The sequence below is a fragment of the Oryzias latipes genome, chromosome 6 (assembly GCF_053564925.1).
Source record: "Oryzias latipes strain Hd-rR chromosome 6, Olatipes_Hd-rR_3.1".
In the NCBI taxonomy this organism is placed as follows: Eukaryota; Metazoa; Chordata; class Actinopteri; order Beloniformes; family Adrianichthyidae; genus Oryzias; species Oryzias latipes.
This window is the reverse complement of record NC_136242.1, coordinates 14,363,510-14,388,060: the sequence shown is the minus strand read 5'-3', so window position 1 is coordinate 14,388,060 and position 24,551 is coordinate 14,363,510. Positions and strand designations below refer to the sequence as shown.

At 40.7% G+C, this 24,551-nt stretch overlaps 1 protein-coding gene across 1 annotated transcript in view; it reads right to left on the bottom strand.

Moving 5' to 3' along the window:
* The window catches only part of pparab (peroxisome proliferator-activated receptor alpha b), a 34,799-nt gene extending 11,453 nt beyond the window's left edge, over nt 1-23,346 (bottom strand). The window contains exons 1-4 of the mRNA XM_023955646.2: nt 23,103-23,346; nt 8,565-8,813; nt 6,518-6,681; nt 1,473-1,611 (exon numbers count right to left, since the gene is read on the bottom strand). Coding sequence (XP_023811414.1) covers nt 1,473-1,611; nt 6,518-6,681; nt 8,565-8,772 — 511 coding nt within the window. The 5' untranslated portion in view covers nt 8,773-8,813; nt 23,103-23,346. The remainder of the gene's footprint in view (nt 1-1,472; nt 1,612-6,517; nt 6,682-8,564; nt 8,814-23,102) is intronic.
* Nucleotides 23,347-24,551: the final 1,205 nt, after the last annotated feature.

Here is a 24,551-nt window from a genome sequence, read left to right as displayed (position 1 = left end):
AGTTTTGTGTTTTGATTTCTAACACCTCAGATAACTAAGCAAAATGATGGCTGCACAACAGTACCTATTTAAAGTTCAGAGGTAAAGTCCTTAAAGTATACTGTATAATTGTATTTACACGTACAAATATTTTTTACATTGGTTTGTTTTATTAATAATGTCATGTTTATATTTGATAACAAAGGCGCCCCACAGTCATAATGATAGAAAATATAATCTTTGACTTTCTTGCATTTTTGATTCAAGTAAATCTGCTGCTCGTATTTGATATAGGATATATTTTATTTTGAAAGGAATTTGTACGTGCTGCTGTCAAGGTAAAATAAACTGTTATATATAAAAAAATATAGCACAGTTACTATTGAATTAATTTACATTTTTAAAAGCTACATTAAATATATAAATGGCCTAATGATCACAAAATCAGAAATAAAGTGTATTTTTCTGGGCTGCTGGGTTTCGGTCAGTAAGAAACTGACCTAAATGGCTCTTTTAGCATTGAAGGTTGCAGAGCCCTGATCTAGATAAAGTAAAGTTTATGGTCTAAAAGTTTGACCCCCTTGACCTTTTTAGTAACACAGTCCCACCCGCATTCCTCCCAACGCCTTAGCTGAGAGAAACGGGACTCTGAACTCAATCTGGGTCTCAGAGCCGTTTGTTTTACAAGGTGAAGACATTTAACAGAATTTCATGCTTCATCACTTCTGTATTACAATCGGTGACAAGCAAGGAAATGGGAACCCATAATAAGGTTCTGGAAACATGACACTCAGGGGTTGGGGTGGGGGTCATTGCTAATCCCAACAGGCCTAACTAGAAAAACTGAGAAAACATTTAACATTAACAGAAAAGGACTAGGACTTCAATGTGAATGAGCTCATTCTTGTGGGATGTGCTTTGCACCAAAGTGCAACGCCTTGTTAGTAAAGTGTTGCACTTCAAAGCCGCTTTTCCCGCAACAGCTAATTTACTAAAGCACATCGGCGCAAAGCTGCTTCTCTCTGCTTGTCTCTGCTTCAGAATTAGCTGGAATTACGTTAATTGTGTAAATGGTTAAAGAATTACAATAGTTAAAAGAAAGTAAACACTGGAGCTAAAGCTCTGGCGTTAACGGGTTAAACTTAACCTTCATCTATGGATATTCTCTCTGGGTAATCCAATTTCCCTGTTCAAAAATAAATGTCTGCTTTCAAACACTGAATTAATACAGTTTATCCTTGATTTGGGATAAAAAAAAAGGAACAGAATGGAATGCTGATGCTTTGTAGAGAACCTGTACCAGACAGAGGTTGGATCTATTCATGTTTGCGATGTTTGGTAAGCAGTGGCTTCAAGGCTAACAGCCACACAGAACTGTTCTTTTAAGGCAAGTACAGCAACAGCAAACCTCTGGCGTGCCGGTTGGTTCCGAGTGCTCTAAAGACGTGCTTACCGTGGATGATTAGAATGACTCTAAACTCTGCTGAACTCACCATTGTGGGACATGCCCACTGCCAGGCACTTTTGGAAGCGGCAGTATTGGCACTTGTTGCGGTTCTTTTTTTGGATCTTGCAGCGACGCTCACACTTGTCATACTCTAGCTTCAGGCGGATGGTCCGCCTAAAGAAACCCTGGAGGAGCGGAGCAGAAACACTATCACTGTCATGACCACTCAAGGATGTACCAGATCAGATTGAACTGTTCCTTTAGAAGCTCACACACCCTGAGGCAGAACAAATGAACAAATGAAACTGTAAACATTTGTAGTACAATGATGAAAACCAGTCTAAAACACTGTTTCTACATTTGCTTGTCCCCTCTTACAAAGCCATGAAAAAAAAGGATACTTGTGAGGAACAGATGGAGCAAATAAGATACTTTTGCTTTGGTCAAATAGCTCTATGTGGCATCAGAAAATAGTTAATAAATTCCTAAAAATCCTTTATAGTGGGGGATAAATTTTTGGAAGTAACCCATTCTAGAAGAAGAGGTCTGTAATGTTTGTAATAGATACACTTCAACTGTGTTGTTCCTGGTCTCCTTCGACAGCTCTTTGGTCTTGTTTTACAGATAACCAGTTTAAACAGGTGACTTTAGTACAGGAAGGATAGAAAAGCTTCTTGATTCTTTAACACAGAGATGTCACCGGCGACGTCGAAATAACACGTACTGTAAATCTTTGACCGTTTACGCGATCAATGTAAATCAGCTGATTCTGGCGTGGAGAAAAGCGGCTTTTGCAGCACTTTACTAATGTAAATTGTTACATAATGGCACAAAACCACTTTTTATCAGAGGTAATCAGCTGATTTACATTGATTGCAAAAATAGTTAAAAAGTTATGGTAGTTGAAAGATTTCTGCGGTGTAAAAGGGTTAAAGAAGTCTGTGAGGGACAGAATGCTTACAAATTACTTATTTTCCGCACCATTTATTTTTAAATTAAATTTTTTTCCGAATTCTTTTTTTGTATTCCATCTCTCACAATTAAAATGTACCAATGATGAATCGTACAGACTTCTCTTCTTTTTAAATGGGACAACTTGCAGAATTTGTTAATGATAAATACTGTTTGTTTCTTGACTGTATATATATTTTCTTGGTCAATTGTCAAATTTCAGTTCTCAGATCAACTGAAAAACAGATATTAACAAAAAAAAGTAACTCTTGATGCTTATTTTGGAATATAATTACAAAAAGATACACAGACAGTCATATAACACATGGTGAGAGAGGGTACGTGTTCCTTTTCATTTTTTAAACTGAATTGTTACCTATTTTACAATTTTTTTAACATGTCCTGTCCAACAGCTGGGCAAACAGATGAGAGGTGAAGGCCTCTTGTGTTGGACATATTTTATTTTTATATTAAAAACAGGGGTTATGAATCTTCTAACAAACCAGAGGTATGTCTGAATAAACCCCTTTTGTGATCGAGGCCAAACTTTATTCTATTTTATCATATTTGAAAATCTTTTGTGTTGGACCGGACGGAAAAGGAAAGGAGGGAAGAAGAGAGAGAGAGATTCGGGAGGGGGAGATAGAAGGGTGATTATAGAAAAACCATGAAGCAGCATAAAGCAACAAGTTTCTGGATGGTTATACTCATTACGGTGAGGTTCAGATGTAATACAGGTCTATAAGGGCGGGGCCTGTCCAAACACACACACTCAAATGTTATAAACATACCTGTTGGCTCCAAAAATGTTCACATATCACAATACACAATACAAATAATGTTCACACACCCATACTTGTGCATTCAAACTAACTAGTGTGAAATATTTCATGCAATCACACAAAGTATTTGTTAAAAGGTGAGCTAACACATGTGCCCAAGAAAGGAGAGTGCCCAGTCATCCCCACACCAAGACCCTGCTGTAGCAGCAGCGGCAGCTAGAACCCCCCCGAGACCAGCACGGTAGCAGATAGAGAACAACCACGCCTCAAGTGGTCACATTCGCCACCTAGGCCAGGGCCAGCAGGACTGCCACGGGGGCCCCCAAAGCCAGTGAGCAGGGGGGCATGGGGGGGACAGAGAGTGCAAGCTCCAGCCTAACCAGGAGTGTGGTCCCCCCACTGCGCCAGGAGGGCCCAACGCGGGGCCCCGCCCCAGACGAGCACCCCACCACCACCCAGGAGTTCTGGGCATCCCCCCACCCCAACCCCAGGTACGAGCCAGGACCCCCTAAGGGAGACCCGCCCCTCGCTCCAGGCAGCCACCCACCCGGCCCACGGTTGGTCCAGGAGAGAGCAAGGCAGGGGCCAGCCATCCACACCCAGGAGGAGGACACCCAGGGGAAGAGGGGGTCCACAAGAAGTGTTTTAAACATGGCCTGACCAGGCTCGCCCACAGTTGTAAATTTGGCGAGGCTCAGCGCTCATGGGCAATAGAACATGTAGAGTAATTGCAAAAAATAAAGTTGACCACAGTAGACCACAATAGAACAGAACCCACACCACAGGGACTCGGACACCCGCCGGCTCAGTTGTGATGTGATCCCTGGCTCTTGGTTTAGCCAGAGAACTCAGGGATCCGTCTCCCTGCCTGGAGAGAGGGCTGCCGGGCCCAGGAAGCCAGCACCCAAGGGAAACAGCCGCCGTCGCTGAGGGCCTGTTTCCCCCCTCGAGGGATGGGGTAGGGGACAGATGGTCCGAGGTCCCACCTTCCTTGTGAAATGCATGTGTGTCTGTTTGTGAGGGTGTGTGTGTGCATGTATGTGTGTTTGTGTTGGAGTGTATACTTTGAGGGGTAAAGAGTGTGTGTACTAGGGGGGTGCAGTTAAAATTGGCGGATAGGATACTGAAAGGACATCTCCTGATTACTCATAGTGATGTCCAATAACCCTCCCCACCAGGGGGCCCTAAATGTTTAAGCTGCAGTTAAATTTGGCGGGTAGGGGTATTTTACTAAATTAACCTACTTCCCATTTTTTTTACATAAACAATGTATTCTTTTTTATTTCTTTATTTTGAAATTTTGACTCGATTCTAATTTTGTCTACTCTATATATCGAGTATTTCCTTGCTCAGTAGGGATACTAATGAGAAATAGACGTCTTTTTTAACTTACATTTTGTTTTTCTAATTTTCTGTTTTATTGCCGCAATTGGGGGATGTCAAGCCCTTTGTGATGTAAATGTTTGCATGAAAAGTGCTGTAAAAATGAGGCAGATGCATTGATTGAAGTATTGACCTCTAACCTAGTAACCTGCTGCCAGACATGAGTCCACACACAGCCGCAGAAGCAAGGGCAAGGTGACTGGCTATTCCCCTTTACCCAAGTGGGCTCCGGGCCACCATTGAGAGTCCACGTCATGACTTATGAGCGGAGCAACATTACAGGAGTCCTATTCATTCTGCTGCCATCAGGCAACACTGATGTTACATAAATAAAGCTGATCATTTGACCTAAAGCCCAAACAATGACATGGAAAAAAAGGCCTCAAGCCAGTAGGTGTTTATGCACCAGACTGCAACTTTATTTTTAACTCTTGTTTATAAAAAAAAAAAGGTCATGCTTAGCTCCACTAACTCCATAAAATAATAACAACTTCTTATATCTTGAGCTGGTTATGCTGATAAAGTATGCATAAAAAGAGGGCGAATCAGAGGCTGAATTTTATGACTATTACCGGTTATGTAAGCAGCACAAAATTATCGCTGTAGGAATATGGCTGCAAAAGAAAAGCAAAAAACCCCTAGAAATAATTTAACATTGCACCACCATCTTTGAAAGTTAAACATTTTCAAAAATCGTCAGTCGTTACATTTCTCTATGACAACGTTAGGTAACAAGTCACATGATGACAAATACGCCTAACTAACTGAATAGTGACAAATTTACAAATGCTAGTGTAGATCTGCTTAATGTCTTTATTTTCAAAAAGTTTGTATGGAAATTGAACAAAAAAAAATAAAGATCACAATCGTAAGGGATACAAAAGTTTCTTGGTACAAGTTACTTCTAAAAAATTGTTTTAGAAAAAAATATGTGATGAAAGAAAGAAAACTTTAGACATACTTGTGAGAGCACTTAAAGACTATTTTGTGTCCTTTGAAACTCCTTAACCTTTGTTTACATCAAACGTGAATAGCATGGCAGGGGAGTCCAGTTTCAATGTTAAGTCCATGTACAGCGTGAGCGTCGGGCTGTCAGCAGGTGGTCCAGAGATCAACCTAAGAATTCAACCAATCTGGAACTCAGCTTTGGCCTGTGAGGTGTTGATGTAATCAGCGGGTGGAGTCTGAACCAACATAAAGGAGAATTTGATTGTTCTCTTCCTGACCTTTAGGATATTTTTCCTATGTTTGTCTTTACAATAACAAAAAAAGCTTCTCTAATTCAACTCAACTTTTTAATTTTTCCTCCCTCTAACTAATGCGGGACAGGAAGTCGAAGGACCCCTGAAACCGTCCGTCATTCAGAAGCAGCTCCTGCAGTAGATGGTGACGCTCACCGTACTGGGAGAATCTCATGACATTGAAACATGATTACACTGGAACCCTTCAAAATAAATAAACCTGATCGCTCAACATCATCTGTCTTCCATGTGTTGTAAAGGCGATATACACTCAATGCTTCCATGTGGCTACGTGGCTAAAAACTTTACAGTAGCTCCTCCCACACGCATCTGGAGCATCAGGTTTATGGACAAGCGTCCAACGGCGAATTTGACTTGAGTCAAAAGAGAGGCAGCCAATGTAAAATTAAATATGGCATTTGGTGTGAACGTAGCATTAGAAAAAAGCTTGAGTTGTTTTTTGAAATGACGAGCAAACAATTAACTGAAATATTATTGAGCGACTCCCATGTGAAGCTTCCGATTTAAACAAGTCGCACAACATTTTTCTTCTGGTTTGGGTCAAACAAGTCTTAATTCTGTCATACGCGACTGAACAGTTGTAAATCTATCAAATATGTGTTAGCTAAACTGAAACAAAAGGTAGAACCCACAGAAGTGATCGGTGGAGGCGGAGCTTGCATTAAGGCTGCACCGCTTCCCTGCATGCTTCAGCTGAGCGGTCTTTGTCTCACCTTGCAACCCTCGCAGGCATGAACTCCATAGTGGTAGCCTGATGCGCGGTCAGCACACACCCGACACTCAAGATTGAGGGAGGAGGAGGAAGATGAGAACTCCTCCTGGCTCGATGCCAAGCCATAAACCACGGATGACGGGCTGGACGCTGGTGTCAGGGCATCTAAAGAAGACATGCAGTGGGTCAGTGGGAGCAACACTCCTATATCCCATTAGGTTAACAGGCGATTCCAGTTTTTCCTGAATGTCAAATTAATGAAGTCAGTGATTAGTTGTTCAAAAAGGATCTGATTTGATCTTCATTAGATCTTCTTTTAGTGGAACTTTACAAATTTCTTCTCTTTATATTGTTTCTTGACATGACCTGGTTTGACATTTCCATGTGGATCAGTTCAATTTTGAGGGCTCAATTAAACTATTTTAGTGTGAACGTATCTTTGGTGTCTGATTTAAAGAGTGTGTTTGATTTCTTGACTATTTAACTTGATTCAACATTTGCAAATTTGATCAAAATTTAGAAAAGAATCAAATGACTTTAAATGACTTTTTTAAATCCAAAGAAATAACCACTCTGTCATAACAATGCAGATAAAGAAAAGACCTGCACATAAAGCAATCTAATGAATAGAATTAAAGCATTAAGCATTAAATAAAAAGCAAACAGCCAAGAGCAGAATGCTACAGTTACAAACTGAAATGATTTGCTAATTGAATTGGCATTCTGACTTTAAACAACAACAAATTTATAAAGAAACTTTAACCTAAACTCATAAGATGAACTAAAAGGAACTTTACACATTTTGCAGAAGCAACTCTTCACCCTCAGGCCTTTGAGTGAAACCCTATGTGTTAAAATATATTTGCCTAAGGCCCATTGTAATTATCCATATTTAGCTATGAACTCGTTCTGCACAAATGTACTTATGAAACGATCTTTGTTTGTGAAATAAATGCTTTCAACCTAACACCAGAGGTGACTGGTAAGATGTTTTCATTAGCCATGTTCATCAAAGTGACACAGTCACGCTGCCGTGTTTATTTTTCCAAGCGTCGCAGGGTTATGCAGTTGTAGTACAGATCATCCTCGAGTGTGACGAGTCACAGGATTTACACATATGATGCCAACAGTTTTCTATTTCCAGCTTGTGTGATGGAGGGGGGGGGGGGGGGGCACCGTTGGTAGAATGGGCCTACTCCACAAAAAGCACAGAAGAAGCAGTACAGAACAGAGGCACAACGTCAGGCCACATGAGTTTAGGGGAAAGATGCCAGGACCAGGATAAGCGGCGTTTGGCAAGCGAGCTGTGTTTCCGCCTCCCAGACACACATGTTTCAACAGAGCCAGGACTAGAAGAACAGGCCAGTTTTGCTTCTTCTCCAATCTCTGTATTGCCTTAAACTAATAACCCCCCCCCCCCCCCCCCCACCCCCAGCACTCTCTGAGACTCTTCCATGACATCACCAAGTGCTCCTGCCCCTCCCACTCACATCTTCTGTTATTCTGTTTAATGATTATTTCACAGCCGTTGACAGCTTCTTCCCCGTGTTGCATAATTGTGTCAAAGCACAACATTGACCAGGAGTGTCTTTGAGGGGGGAAACGACAGAAAGCGGATGTTTCCCCCCCGAGGGGAAACCATGCGTGGCGTGGTGACTTTGGAATGTGGGAATTCTTCAAAGGATAGGGGGTAGGGAGACTGTGACAAGAAGAGAAGTCCGGTAGGTGCAAGCAAGAATGCAAAGTGAGTTTGTATTACACTTCTAACAAAAAACTACTCACAAAGTGCTTAAAAATGCAGGTTGCAACCATAAAACACAGGAAAAAACATGTTGAATTTTAAGATTTTTACAATGACATAAAAACCAACTTCTAGCTAAAAGAAAATGAAAAGAAGACAGAGAAATAATAGAAAAAGGATCACTATGGTGCAGAAATGAGGATTAAAGGACTTTAGTCTCTAGAAGCAACAACATTGACTGGTAGATAACTTCAAACCCACAAACCCTGTGTTTGTTGATGTGAATGCAGTTTTTTTTTTTTTTTACCTATGACAGTGGAACCTTCTGAACCATTGCTGGATGACTGGTACTCTGGGACATCAAAGGAGCTCAGGGCATCGTCGTCGATGGACTGGGAGATATCCTGGAGCTCATCCATGCTGCCCATGAGATCATCGTCCGCACACAAGGAGCTTTCTAGCACCGAGTCCTCCAAAGGGGATGGAGGGTGGTAGTGGCTCTCCATGTCGACCATCGTGGCGGAGGAGAAAGCTGGTGGCGCTGTCACACATCAGACTAGAAACCAAAAACATAAGAAAGAAGTGAAGGGAAAAACTGGTCATTTGGAATAATCAATTAAAACCTCCAACTTTTGGGGTACAGTGGTCCATCGTTTATTGCAGGAATTAGGTTCTATAAATTAACCCCCAATAGACACAATCTGCAAAAGTGGTCAACTTTATTTTTTGCAATTACTCTACATGTTTTAAGACTTTAAAACTCCTTACTACACATTTTATACACATTTACCAGACAGACATGAACATTTGGACACTTTTCTCTCTTGTTTAAGCACTTTTTAAAGCACTTCAGAGACATTTGCTCGTGATAAAAGATTTTTGTAATTTGGTGAACTGAATGCATTCTGTTCTGTACAGAAGACACAGCGCAAAGGTAATTGATTGATGGTCTACAGCCAATCAGGATGCAGAACACAATGCAATAAAAAAAGAAGCAAAATTGCACCAAAAAGAACGAGTTAACTGCAACGCCATGAAAAGTGAACCATATTATAGCCAGGGACCATTGTATATGATAAAAAGGATTTTCTTACAGCACACCATCTGCACCACACAATACTGAAACACACTCTGACAGTCCTTTCCCATACGTGGCCGGGTACAGTTACTACAAACGCCAGTTCAGCACTGTCTGCTCCTTTTGTCAGCCACACCATTGGCATCATAAACGTGGCTTCACACGTTCAGCACCACCTATGTTCTCAAGTCCAGAGATTGGTGCTTTGGCACTTCTCTGCAAGCAAACAAAGGGTTCTATGCCCAAGAAAGAACTAGGAATAATAAAAACTGTATTCAAATGAACTGGACTTTGGATTTTAGTCTTCTATATTGCATGAGCACTTTAACAGATATTAACCAGGGGTCAAAAACACAAACAATTACCTCAACGCTGTCATTATTTTTGACCCAACAAACCATCCAGATGCAGCATTGCACCAACTTACATCAACTAAAGGAAGACTTTCTGAAGAAGAGCAGCTTCTGACAGAACACAGACAGAATAATGCACAGACGTATTAGTATGTGGGGATATAAGTCAGTGGGCTGGATTAAGATGGCTGGGAAGAATGGCTCTGGTTTGAATCAAGGTGACAAAGGGGCTAGCTTGTCGTTGATCAATACTTATCTTCTGAACTGCAACATGAGGGGGAAGTTTGAGGTCCATACTTCATTAAGTGCCCAAAGGTGGGAAAAGTGGGTTGCATATTTTACCATTCGAGTATTCAAAGAGCACAATGAACTGGGTCAATCTTCTGTAAGCCCCTTTTATAGGACCCTGTAAAGAACATTAAACATGGGGGAGGAGAAGGAGAGTGACGGTTTGCTGAGCGTGTTAGCATATCTACAAGACAGCAGCTGCCGCCTGCGCTCAACCATCTCTCAAGTTAACTAATGGCAGCTTTTAGTTTAACCTCAACCTGTCTTGCACTGTTGAATATGGCACATTTGGAGAGGAGCAAGACTGTGAGATGTCAAAAAATAAATCCATGGCATCTCGGTTGAGAAGATTTTTGAATGTAGAGACAGTTTACTCTTTACTCAGCTTTAAACGTTAGGAAATATTGTAAGGAACTCGACGGTTTTTATGTCAGATGATGAGGATATGTTTAAAACATCTTAGTCCTTTGTTTTTAAATGTTTAAAAACCTTACCAGGCAACATGGAAAACTACTGCCATGTTCCCACCAGCCTTGGCAACATACGTTCAAGTGACTACTTCCAATGACTACTTCCGTAAACGCCCCTAAATGCATGTTTCTGGCTTCATGCGTAGCTATGCACGTTTTTAAGTCAGTTTTTTGGGCTCTACGTACAAAGTGTGCAGCTATTGAACGTGCATTGAAAGTTAAACCAGTTGTACCAGTTGAGCAATCGAGGACTCAGATTTGGATGATGTCCCTTTTTATTTCATGGTAGTGCCAACCGTTGAAAAGTGTTCATAGAGGAGAAATTACTAATTGTGATTTGTCCTGGGTCGGAATGATATGACATCAAGTCTTCATATATCAGAATAGAGCTGTGAAAGAAAAAGCCTGGAGCAAGATTTGCACCGCTTTGACAATTTGCTCCAAGCCTCTTCCAACCGCGCGTACATGCGCTAGTATCGGGAATCGACAGTCCAGTGTGAACACCATGTGCTAAAAGTGCGTTCAAGAACCCAAATTCAGAATCACTTGCCCGGTATGTACATAGCATAACACTCACGACTATCAACACGCAATGGCTGCGGTAACAGGTTATAAAAAATAACTAAAGTTAATTTGTGTTCATAAAATCCAATCTCAGAGGATGTTGATTGGGTTAGACAAGCTCTTGACATGATTCATTTCATGGAATTGTATTTGATAAGTGAAAATACATATTAAGATTTTCACTTATTACACAATAAATCAACTCTGCTCTTTTTTTTAAATAAAAGTGCAAAAAATACATATTTATCAGCCTATAAAATAATCTCAAAGTTAATATTCTACTTTAGTCAAAATGGCAAAAAAAAACGTTATAAGGAAAGTTTAACGGCATTCACCAATAACTTATAGTTTTGGGTGTAGAACCGCGCTAACTCAATGAGTTGTGGAGTAGAAAATAAAGCACTCGCACTACAGTTAAATTCATTTTTTACGAAGAATTAAACCAAATTCAAAGAACTCTTGTGTCAGCTGATACCCTCTTTGAGGATCTCACTCTACTATGGACTTGGAGTTCTGAATGGAGGCAGTGTTAACATTTATAGCAGAGTAAACCTCTTCTGTATGCAGCTTCCACCCTCTGACCCTCTGGGTTTCCCTAAAAGGACATCCAGTTCCATACATTCACTTCACTCAGCATGATCTGATTATAATACTGCTTTAAGAGGGAGGAAATGAGCCAAATCCCTGCCAAACACCAGTAATTACAAATATTCTATTGATAAAATAACTCAAATCTGTAGTTTTGAAGGTCACTCAAAACTTCTTAGTCAAGAAATTGATGCATTTTCATGAATCTGAATGAAGTTTTTGGTCAACACCTCGTGAGTATGGCATGAGTTTCTATTTCATTATTAAACAAAAGTCAGATATCCAACGCTTGACTTTCTCCAGCAAGCAGCAATGGAGCGATGGACCGAGCTAACCTCATGTTTCCATCAACATACATAAGAATGTAAACAAACAGAGCTGATTAGCTGGAGAGGTTTAGTGGATTGGCTCTGAGAAAGAGACAGACACGAGGATAGAGAGGAATGCCTGTTCAGCTACATTTCAGTCGTCTGCTATGTGTGAGAGAGCAAGCGAAGCAGGGGAAAGAAGACAACACTTGTTCCTATGGTAGCAACAAGCTTTTGTCTCATTGGTCAAGGCCTCTCTTGTACTAGCCTAACCAGGCTTGGTAGGGAGACCAAAGGCATTGGTTAAAATGTGGTTACAGGGGTGTAAAAAAAGACTATATCAATGAAAAAGCCATGGAAATTCCTTCAAGAACAAATCATGCTTTGGCACCAGAAGCATGACCGGGCTTGTTAGGACTGGCACAAGTTTATGAAGGTCAAACGGACAGTTATACATCTATGTGAATATCTTAAAGGACATTTAATATTTAATCAGTCTCTACCAGTGTAACACAAATTGCCTGTGTCTGTGTTGCACTTGTCACCAAAAGCAATAATGAATCCCCATGCAACCACTAAAAACGGGTGGTTGGCTTTTTGGGCTACATGCCAGCCATCTGAGAAAAACGTAAGCGATTACACTAAATAATTAATTTCAGCAGCACTGTGGGGGCTCAGAATACTCATTCAAAAATTACTTATGACAACTACTGTTTATTCGATGACGGAAAACACTTTTTAAAAATAAAATTAGAACAAACTAATCACATAATTACTCAAAAAAGAGACATATAAAACTCTACAATTAGGCCTTTTGGAAGTAGGAAGAAATTCGGTAAAATCCAACAAAAAAAAGATTCTGTTGTACTATTTCTGACTGCATTTTGTAGGCAATACATATATTCCTGTGGCAACGAGGCAGAAAGCTAATAATTCTATGACAAAAATCCAATAAGAGAGAAATCTAATGGCACATTGGATTTCTTATCAAAAGAGCTGATTTTGTGTGAGCTTGTCCTGCTAGACCTTTGAACAAAGCCACTGTTGTTTTGACAAGAAAACTTTTCCATATGTACAGCCCCCCCCCCCCCCCCCCCCCAAAAATGCATTGATTTATATTACAAGAAGAGGTGAGAACATCACTGCAAAGCACTTTTATCCTACCTTTTTAATCCAAGGACTTGAACTGTGTAACTCTGGCTTCATCAACATGAAGTGTAGTCTCTTCTATGAGTCTCAATAAGGAGTCAGTTCATGTTTGTGTGCGTGTGCACGTATGGCCGACAGGTTAATGTTTATCTCGTGGTTTTTGTGGTCTGAGGGCTTCCAGACCTGTGAGATGAACCCTCCAGTGGGCATTAGAGTGGTCATAGAGAGCCAATACGATATGATTGGGCTGGCCCCTCAGCATGTTCATATTTGAAGAGTTAAAACGATGAGCTCCAAATGTACTCTTGCTGCTGTGTAAACACTCAATCGGACCCTTATCGGTTTAGTTTGATATGCTGGCAGGCGTGCTCTCATCGCTATGGAGACTGAGCAAAGTACAGCCAGTTGAAGTGATTGATATTAGCCCTTCTGTAATGGACCAGTTAAAAGAACACTCAGAAATCGTATCAAGAATCCTTTTCCTAGTTTAGGGTAACAGCATTTACAAGAACGTACATCCGTCCACTCTATTTAAGAATAAAAACACATCTCAAAAGATGGTTGCTATAGAAGAGAAACAATGAATTTGAAGGGAAAAGCGTACATGTGTACATTTAACAGAAGATGATATGTAGGGCAGCAAAAATTAATTAATTAAAAAAACCTTTCAAACCCTTTTGTTTGTATGTCTGCAGACGTGAAATGATAAGGTGGCTATTCATCTAAAAGATTCATCAGCTGCTGTAACTCCTTCCCATAAGTTTGGGCCATAAACTTTATGTCTTGTAATCTTTGTAAAAACCCCTATGTGATCTTTGATAGTTTTCCAAGGTAAGCAAATCAACTTCGTAGTAAAGTCAATTTTTTTATCAGCTTATATTGGAAGTCACTAGAAGGAAAAGTCAAGAAATGCCTTTCCTTTCATGACTGGTAGAAAAACTAACCACAAAGGAGAAAGAAGTTACTTTCATTCATTTTCTTAGACTTCAAATCTAGATTTTAAATTGTGGAGCACTTTGGTGCTGACAGGTACATTTTTTTTACGTTTTTAGATTTCAAGAAAAAATAAAGACTTTTTTTGAATTGACAAATGGGATGTTTTTGCCCTTCAGAAAATGCATAAGTCCAAGTTTGTCACTAGTTTGAAATAAAAGACAAAAGAGGTTGTTAGTTCATTTCAACTGTGATGTTTTCTTTCTCAAGATGAGCTGATAATTTCATCCGTCTACTTGAGAAATAATCAGTCAGTTGCTCAAACCTTTATTGACTTCCCAATGTTTGCAATTTTAAAATAATAACTAGGGGTTTCAAAATGATCCCAAGTTGGAGGGCTATCCAGTTGGGAGACAACCAGAGCAGAATGTGATATGTGATGGTCTAATGTCACCTCAGAGGTCGGCTGAGATCTGGCCCCTGCTGTTGGCTGTTTATAGCACATCATTACGTGGAGGAAAGTTGGCCTGATGTCATGTTAGATGTTGAGTAAAAGCAAAACAAATGTCCGTAATAACTGTTTACAGCAGCCGTTTTCATTATTAAGAATTCCTGTCCATTGCTGCAAGTTACAAGTCTTAATATAAGTATCACCTTTTTGTGAAAACTTCCCTAAATATTCCATTTAAGGTCATTTAGAACAGATTAAATTGTGACATTTTGGGGCACAAGTGTGAGATGAATAACCATCCCAGAATCTGTTGATCTTGTTAGCAGAGATTTAACAGAACAACCAAGTTATGAGCAAGCACTTATGATCTGTACAGTTTCTGTCTGTAAGAGAGTAATATTTATCAGAGTTGACACAGCTGATGTAGAAGTCTGACCCCTGCACAGCCACAGCTAAGCTGGGTACCTCTGTGTATCAACAGCTGAGCTGGTGGTGCTTCTGACCCTCAACGTTCCCAGATGTCTGAAATACCAGCAGACAGAGCAACTACACTATCCTTGAGCAACTTTTTTTCCAGCTCTCTGCCAAGTCCTGTCTCCTAGCTGCCCCTTTCTCCTCATTTCCAAACGCTGTCGCCATTTCAAAATTTCCTTGTACTTTCTCCAAGCTGTAAATTTCAAAGTGGAGAAACCACGATCGTTTCCAGCTGCTTTAACCTCTTGACAAATGTAGGACAGGAGTTAAAGTGTCAGTAAAAAAAGCATCGTGAATGGTACAACCATGGAATTAGGGCTGGGCGATATGGCCGATTTTATTTCTTTTAATTCGATTTCCGATTTTTTCTGACCCCCCCCCCTCTTCTTAAGGAAAGCAATAAGTACAAACGGCAGACAACTTAAAGCAAATTTTGATTGATTTAATCAAACGCAAGAAAAATGTAACCCCCATTTCTGGGATGAATAATAAATAAATGAACAGACTCTTGGAATCAAAGTCCCAGCTGTGTTTTATGTCACACTTTGTAGTCTAGACTAAAGGAGACAAACATTCACCTTGAGAGTAACTCCATTTTCTAAAGGATTAACAATACAGCTCATATCTGGGGTCTAAGGTTTTAATTAACTTAATAAACCCCGTCTTCTCCACGGTATATATGGGCACCATGTCTTTGGCTATATGCAAATGTGTCCCACGAGATATAAACTAGAACTGGGACGGTGTGGGACTTTTGATCACCGAGCTGATGAAGCAGCAGGAGTCGCGCTCGTGGTCAGCCATATTCCACCGCCACCACCCCACCCACCTCACCCACCGCTGCCGCCGCACACAATATCCTCCGGCTCCCGCGTCGCAAATGAATACTGGTACAAGTTATAATTACAATGCAGTATTCTTTATCAACAAATAACAGTAACAACTAACTATTTAACTAATGATCAGCACGCTGCACATGTGTGTAAGAGGAAGAAGCGCATGCCACGCAAGAATGACTGAGAGCGTGCACAAGTGTTGTGGGTGCGCGCGCAAATGTTGCAGGCAAATGTTGCAGCATGGGCTCTCTTCCTCCACGTCTATGGCAGTAAACCAATCCCAGTTCTAAACGATAGAGAATTTTATTCCTTTCTTGGGAACAAACTTCCCACTCTCACTGGTAAGCAAGCTGTCCCTTGCTGTTTCGTGTGTGCTATGATGTTGATGTTTGTCGCTTGCCATACTGCCGTGTGAATGGGTACCATGTCTTTGGCTATATGCAAAGCGACCGCTTCGGTGATGATGCGGCAGGAGTCGCGGTCAAGTTATTCTGTAAATCGCCCCTAACAAAAATTTCAAATTAATTCATTCAATCGACTTTTCGCCCCAGGCCTATGTGGAATAGCATAAAACATTTGAAAATTGATCTATGTTGTGTCCGAATCCCTTCACTACTTAGTGTACTATATAGTGCGTTCATCATTTTTAAGGGATTTCCAAATCTACAGTACCTAAAATCGAGCATTCTAGAAATTTCCCAAAAGTCTGGGAAAAATTAGTGTGCATCAATGGTTACTGGATTAGTGTATACAGACCACAATGCACTGCATTTGAAGGATTTTTCATGTGAAAAATTTTTTTTTTATAAATCATCTACATTTTCATCTTGAGAATTCAATGGATTCTCTAAATAGTCTTTGTAAAATGTTCATACTTATTTTGGGAAATTGTTTTGGCATTAAAAAAATGTAGTGAGCATGGGGTCCGAATTGCTTTAGAAAATCCAGTCTACTAGATAGTCCCGCACTATATAGTTTATTAGAAGTTAGCAAGTAGGGAGGTAATTCGGACACAATATGTAAATATTATCAACATATCACCCCTTTAAATCCATAGCTTCAATAGTACATCGATTGAAATAACAAAACACTTGCAAAAACAAAGAAAAAAGTTTTTTTCCCTATTCAAATGACTTCACAGGCCTTTCTGCTCTGTTTCAGAGCAGCAGAGAAGGGTTTTAGCAAACACAAACCCAACAAGAACAACAGGAAGCTGAGAGATGTCTGTCTTCAGCTGCAGCTGTGTGTATTTTATGTCATTTTCTGACATGACTGTGGAGTTAGGCTCCCCTTCGTCGCTGCAAGACAGCCTTTGTTTTTGTGGGAAGAGTATCAACCACATATGCTCAGTGACAGATCAACTAAAGTGACACTCTAGGGTCACTGAGTGCAACTAAAGACTCTAGCATAGAACAAGTACTATGGTCTGAAAATACTGTTATGCTTCCTCTAAAATGTAGCTCACAACTCACTTTAAAGTCTTACAAGCAACACTATATCACCTAAAGCATTCTCTCACCCTTTCGATCAGAATCAGGTGTACTAATCACTTGGCCTGGGCACAGGTGTATAAAATCAAGCACTCGGGCATGCAGACTGTTTTTCCCAACATTTGTGAAAGAATGGGCCGCTCTCCGGAGCTTAGTAAATTTGAGCCAGGGACTGTCACAGGACGCCACCTGTGCAAAAAAATCCAGTTGTGAAATTACCTCGGCTTTAAATATTCCACAGTTAACTGTCCGCTCTATCATAACAGAATGGAAGAATTTGGGAACAACAGCAACTCAGCCATGAAATGGTAGACCAAGTAAACTGACGGAGAGGGGTCAGCGGATGCTGAAGTGCAAAGAGGTCGCAGACTTTCTGTACAGTCAATTGCTACAGAGCTCCAAACTTCATGTGACCTTCAGATTAGCCCAAGTACAGAGCACAAAGAGTTTTGTGGAATGGGTTTCCATGGCCGAGCAGCTGCGTCCAAGCCAGATTTCACCAAGTGTGATGCAAAGCACCTAATGTAGTGGTGTAAAGCACGCCACCACTGGATTCCAGAGCAGTGGAGACGCCTTCTCTGGAGAGATGAATCACACTTTTCCATCTGGCAGTCTGTTAGACGAGTCTGGGTTTGGAGGTTGCCAGGAGAACGGTACATTTCTGACTGCATCGTGCCGAGTGTAAAATTTGGTGGTGGAGGAAAATGGTGTGGGGTTTAATTTTCAGGACTTAGACTTGGCCCCTCAGTTCCAGTGAAAGGAACTCTGAATGCTTGGGGATACCAAAACATATTGGGCAATTCCATCCTCACAACCTTGTGGGAACGGTTTGGAGTGTCCCCCTTCCTCTTCCAACATGACTGTGCACCAGTGCATAAAGCAAGGTCCATAAAGATGTGGATGACAGAGTCTGGTTTGGATGGACTTGCCTGGCCTGCACAGAGTCCAGACCCGAACCCAATAGAACACCTTGGGATGAATTAGAATGGAGGCTAAAGAGCCAGGCCTTCTGCACTAACATCAGTGTGTGACCTCACCAATGCGCTTTTCTACTGTTTACTAGCGCATGTCCGTCACCTACAGTTGGAAGAGGCTTGGTGTGAAATGTCAAAGCGATATAAATTGTGCAAATCTTAGTCCAGGCTTTTTCTTTCACAGCTCTATTCCGTTATATATGAAAGACTTTCTGTCATATCATTCTGGCGAGCACAAACCACAATTATTCTCCTCCATCATTAATTTTCAGACAGTAGTACTTTCATGAATTAAAAGGAATGCTTTCCATACAGCATTGCCAAATCCAAGTCCGTGATTGGTCAAATTCCAACTAGGTTTAACTTTCAGCAGGTGTTCAATGGACACACGTTTTGTATGTACAGCCAGAGAAAACTGTCTTAACAATGTGCGTAGCTTTGCTCAAACGCAAGAGTTTTGAAGCCAAAAACACGAGTTTACAAAGACTTCATTGGAAGTGGCCGCTTAAACGTGCGTTGCAGAGGGCGTTGTGATCAAGGCTTTTGGAAAAATTTGTCGAACTTCCACTTTTAGTAGAAACAGCCTTCAAACTGATTTTGTAGCATGTGGTTTGTTGCTACAAGTCTGAAGTCGTAAAACTAAACAGACGGACGGGTCGACCTTACTCCAAACAACAGAAGCCCAAGAGAGCGGGATGCAGGATAAAAAAAAAAATCACTAAAAAGATCAGTAATAAATAAATAAATAAACTATTTATCACCCCCCCTAATATTTCATATTTCACTAAAGAAGAGTGTCATGGATATTTGCTCTTCACGTTAGTCCATGGATGTAAGGTCCGTTTGGCTGTGTACTAAAGATAAGAATAAACTCCTAGGAACATCATCACAATAATAGCTGACGCCACAACAGAAACACAAAGGCCAGTCAGTCGTGGTGAGATTTACTTGTAGCAGCTTTTAAAAACTGGTGTCAGTTCATACTGCACAAACAGATAATGGTTTAAGCTTTGGCAAGAAGAGTCGGTACATCCTAATACATTTGGAGATATGCAGCAGTACTGGGCCCCTTATCTCTGGACAATGTTGTTGGCAGTTATGATTGTCTTTTCATTCTAAAATGACAGCAGAGAGTATAGGTTCTTTATCAGTGGAGGCTGCAGCAATGTCATATAGCTCTTACCTCACAAACAAAGCAGGGGGAAACATGCTAAAGATAGTATAAAAGTGAATATATGTAAAAAAAATAATAATAATAAAAAAGAACATTCTCCTCATTCATTCCATGCTCTCCCGTTTTTGTAAAAAGGTTTTGAAGAAGGGGACAAAAAAAAATACTATGAAGCGGATTTGTTGGTTGCACCAACTAGACATATGGAGAATATTTGCATATGTTCACTCATTGTTATGATCCTTCTTGTGTTTCCTTTTGCCGAGATTCAGCTGACATCCAGGAAGCCATCCTGAACATTAGTCCAGACAATCTCCTGTTCAGAGCTGCTTACTATAAACCTGGCTGGAGGCCCCCAATCCTATTCTACTCTCAGGGACTTTACCATAAGGAAGGCTCAAGGGGAGAAGACCTGGGTCAGATAAAGGTCAAAGCTTGCTGATGTCGGGCACAAGCTGGAAAACAAGAAGATAGCAAATAAGATATTAGGACTGGACTAAAAATAAAAGACTTCCCTTTTGTCTGTGTGTATTATTTCAGGTAAGAAAGTGAAACCTGATCTAAGAGGTCCAGTGTGAACAGCAAATCTGCAGAGCTTAGCAGGTGGCTGTAAAGTGGTTGGTCATGGATAATATTAGAAGCCCTCAGACGCTGTTTATTTGTTCTACTTTTCATCCAGTAAAAGTAACTATTTCATTATTTTTGTTTTAAATAGTGTGTGATATTTTATAGTTTTAGCTGATAACTTATTAGGGATAATAGTGAAGGTATAATTTATTCTAATTTCAATAGTATGCAAATAAAAAATAGTAATAATCCAAATTATACCAAAAAAAATCTTTCTCAACACCAATTCATTTTTCTGGAAGTAGCTGCTACTGGGACACCTGAACTTTTTCTGTGTTCAGTTAGGAAGAGAACCTGAAAGTCCTGTTTGAGGGGCCGAGTTGAAACATCGTTACTTCACATTCTGTTCTTGTCTCTCCCTCTCCAAGCTTAGAGGGCTCTCTCTCTCTACCTTCTGGTGCATTGTGGGTAGAATTTGGGACAAAGAAATACACATTTAAAGCAGCAGCAGCAGATAAAAGTCACACTTGTCAATGTCACCACCGCATGTCAAAGTTGGAGGAAAAGAAAACAGAGGAATGTGACGAACACAACAATCGCTAAAGGCCGTCTTTGAGCAAGGCAGTTTTAAAACACACACTTTTCCAACCTGTTACAGCACCCCCACCCTACTGATACTCACCTGCCTCTTTCTTAACAACTGAATCTCCATCTACCATCTGATCAACGTTTGCTTAAAGATTTAACCGTCACATTTTTCTCTTACACCAAAAAAAGTTTTTTTCACGGATAAATTACACAACTATGAATTGACTTTAACCAGCACACATCAGAAAGATAAGATGTAGTAAAAGATCTTTGAACCCAAGGTACACGACACGTTGCAATGCAGACTGAACTAAGGAGTTGGTTAATGCTTACAGACTAGTGCAAGAGACTTACAGTACTTGGAAAAGCAGCCTGGAACTAACACATTTTTTTTGTCATCACGTACACAGAAACCCTTAACTTTCACTTATCAATTTAGTGTCACTCTGGTTGCAAACTCTAAAAGCCACTTCTCATAATAACTCATTCTGACGGCAGGCGAACCCACATACAAGAGAGCCATGTTTCCAAAATAAAAAAAAAAATTGCTACTAACAAATGAAAGCTGTGAGGTGGTGGAACTTGAAACCAAAATCGGTGACAAGTGGAGCTGCAAAAGGATTGCATGTTTGGTTACCAGGAACACCGTTAGGGCAGATTTTGTTGATTGTTTTTTTTCTCTGGGATGTGTGTGGTGGGTGGGTGGGTGGGTGGGTAGGGGAGTCACGTAGAAAGAGCTACACATCGATCATGGTTTCCCTTTTTTGTGCCACAAAATCTGAAGCTACGTTTACACCGCTTTCGACCACTTTCACCTAGAAGTCTAAGTAAACGCGCATGAACAATTTGCATTGAAAACTCTGGCAATTACATATAGCTCTGCAAGTTTTACGACAGTTTTCAGGCTCTGCGCACAAAATTTTCATTGAAAGTTAAAAACTTTCATTTAACGGAATAAAGCTGTGAAAGAAAAAGCGAGATTCGCAAACTTTGCACCCCTTCAACATTTTGCATCAACCCTCTTCCAACTGTATGTGGCGGACATTTGCTAGTAAAGAATAAAAAAAAGTGCAAGAAGAAGAAGCCCCTCCCTGTTTGTCCAATATGAAGACCACATGCTAAACTGGTCATGTGACGCGCAGATGCATTACACACACACAGACACACAAAAAGGCTCAAAGCTGTAAAAATTCAGACAATCAGTCCTAATCAATGATAACTGCTTTCTGCATTTCTGCAGCTTATTGACGGTGCAAAAGTGAACTGGTAGCCTGGATGTTCATAAATGAATTATTATAAAGGGAAGAAAATAATGTGGTTGGTGTTACTCACTTGTTCAACAAGAATAAGACATAACGGTCATGGGCTACGGTTGGACCAAAGAGGTGATCATCTGTGGCTGTTATCCTGTAGCGTACCCAATGATTGTCATTCATTTCAAAATATTAGAAATAGTTAGATATAATTATTTATCCACTACACATTTTTGCAACTCGTTTCTTGAATGCGTTCTCGAACATCTGGACAGACTGAATGCCATGCCTGATGGCAGGAAGAGGCGTGTTGTGCCACTCACAAAGCCCTGCTGCCCTGTTATTGCACTTTAGGTCCCTCTCTAATCATCTTTTCATCTATGGTAAAAGTATTCCTAACGGTCTTTTAATTGTGATTATGCCGTTTTTAGGCAAAAATAAAAAAACTTGTAGAATTTTAGGGTAACTCACACCCCCAACATGTGCATAAAATAGTGGTAGCTATATTGGAGCTATCCAGCCGTGCAGTCCTGAGCGAGATGCCAGCTCAGACAAAGACGTACGTGGATCTATTTGTCTGCAAGTGGATGCATCAGAATGCAGCGGAGCAGGGAGCTTGTGGCTTGCCGTAGTAGCTTCTGTGTCACACAAGTTTTTTCAAACAGCATTTTGCTACTGATTCACAACAATTTGAATAAATAAATACTCAGAAATGCAATTTTTGGACTCCATTTTTGTCCTCCGTGAGTAAAATGCCACAATAAAATGCATAAAAACACAATTTTCATCAAAGTGGTGTGCAAAATGTTGGGTGGCAGAGTTGTGCATTTATCAAAGTGGTGCATCCTGATCACTCGATTTAGACCTATTTGCACGGAGGTCTGCAGCCAACTCATGGAAGTTGTAATGCCTCCCTGCAAAATGAATGAGATCCTGCACAGCAAACAGTGCAAGAAGAGCAACAAACAGAACACAAAGCATGCAAAACAAAAGCAAACAGCCTTTTGGTTGTGGGTCTCACTAAACAGCCCCCTAACGTCACGCAGAAACGTCTGTTGGCGGACAAGCTGCGCAGGCGTGAGAACTAGGTTTTGATTTGCCACACAAACAATAACAAGGCACCCCGAATCCCCGAATCCCCGAATCCTGCAAACAGAGGTGCACACTAATCAGCCCCCCTTAAAAGGTCTGTGTGGAGGTTGCAAACATGCCTGTTTATCAGCGGGGCTCCTCTCGGAGCTCCAGCCGCTGTCTGTGGGAGGACGGTTGCACTTTACAGAGTGGATACCCAAGTGAGGAGACCCCCCTACCTTAACCTTCTAGCAGTCCGAGGCCGCCATGAAGCCGCCGCGGAGGACTCGCCGAGTTAGAGGAGCAGGACGGGCGGGACAGGGGAGAAGGCTCTTCACGCTGGTCACGTCCCCGCTTTCTCCCCGCAGCGCCGCCGCTGTCAGAAATCCCCCACCACGTCCAAACTCGGCAGAGCCATAGCGCTCGCGGGAAGTGACGTCATGACTGACAGCTGGCTCAGACCCCTCCGCCTCCCCCCCTCCGGTCCAGACACACCTATGATTTCAGCGAATGGGAAGAGCGCAGCCGTTTCCCTGGAGGAGGACGCCCCCTAACCACAGAGAGAGCCTCTTCCTCCGAGGATGCTGGACGAAGAGGGCTCCAAAAATGACACACCATAGAAAGAACGTTCCTTTTTTTTTCCATATCACGTGTTTTGCCTGAAAACTCCAACAAATAATTACAAATGTCTGTTGTCTAAAAAAACACACTGATGTAGACATATTTTTTTTACTTTTTTTTTGTTTAAAATATTATAACAAAATATCTAAAACCGTAAAATTCAATCTAATCATATATTCTGGACAGAATTATTGTTTGGACGACATAAAATTTGGGAATACATTTTTATTTGTTTATTTATTCTTTTAAAACTGATAAAACAAAACAAAAAAATCCTCATAAACAGAAGTAAAATAGACTGAGGAACTCCTTTGTCCCCCGTGCCATCAAACTCTTTAACCACCACTTAGGAGGGGGGAGGGGGACAGAAAGGGAAAGGGAAAGGGCCTGAATGGCTTTCTTTTAAATGCTGCTTTGCAGATATTTAAACTGTTATTTTTAATGTTTTTACTGTTCTACTTCTCTGATTACTATACTGCTCTTCATATATGTATGTCAACCAGTGCTGTACGCGATGCAGATGTCAATTTCCATGCGGGAACCTACCGAATGGATAAATAAAGTTGTCTATCTATCTATCTATCTATCTATCTATCTATCTATCTATCTATCTATCTATCTATCTATCTATCTATCTATCTATCTATCTATCTCTCTCTCTCTCTCTCTCTCTCTCTCTCTCTCTCTCTCTCTCTCTCTCTCTCTCTCTCTCTCTCTCTCTCTCTCTCTCTCTCTCTCTCTCTCTCTCTCTCTCTCTATCTATCTATCTATCTATCAATCTAAAATGATTTGTGACAGTAACCAAAGTTTGAAAAGGGCTTCGAAAGAAGTTTAACAACTTTGCAAGTCCAAGCCTCCTATTTTTCAAATCTTTTTTTTCTTTTCAGAGGTTTTAATTTAACCCTGAATAACCATTCGTATCAAACTTGATACATGCATTTCTGTTATCCTTATCTTATTAGTATGATCAAAACATTCCTTATTATATATAATTTGGTCTATGTTTTTGGCCCTGTCGTTCATCATCATTCCACTAGGGGCAGTAGAAGGGATTTTTATGCTCATTT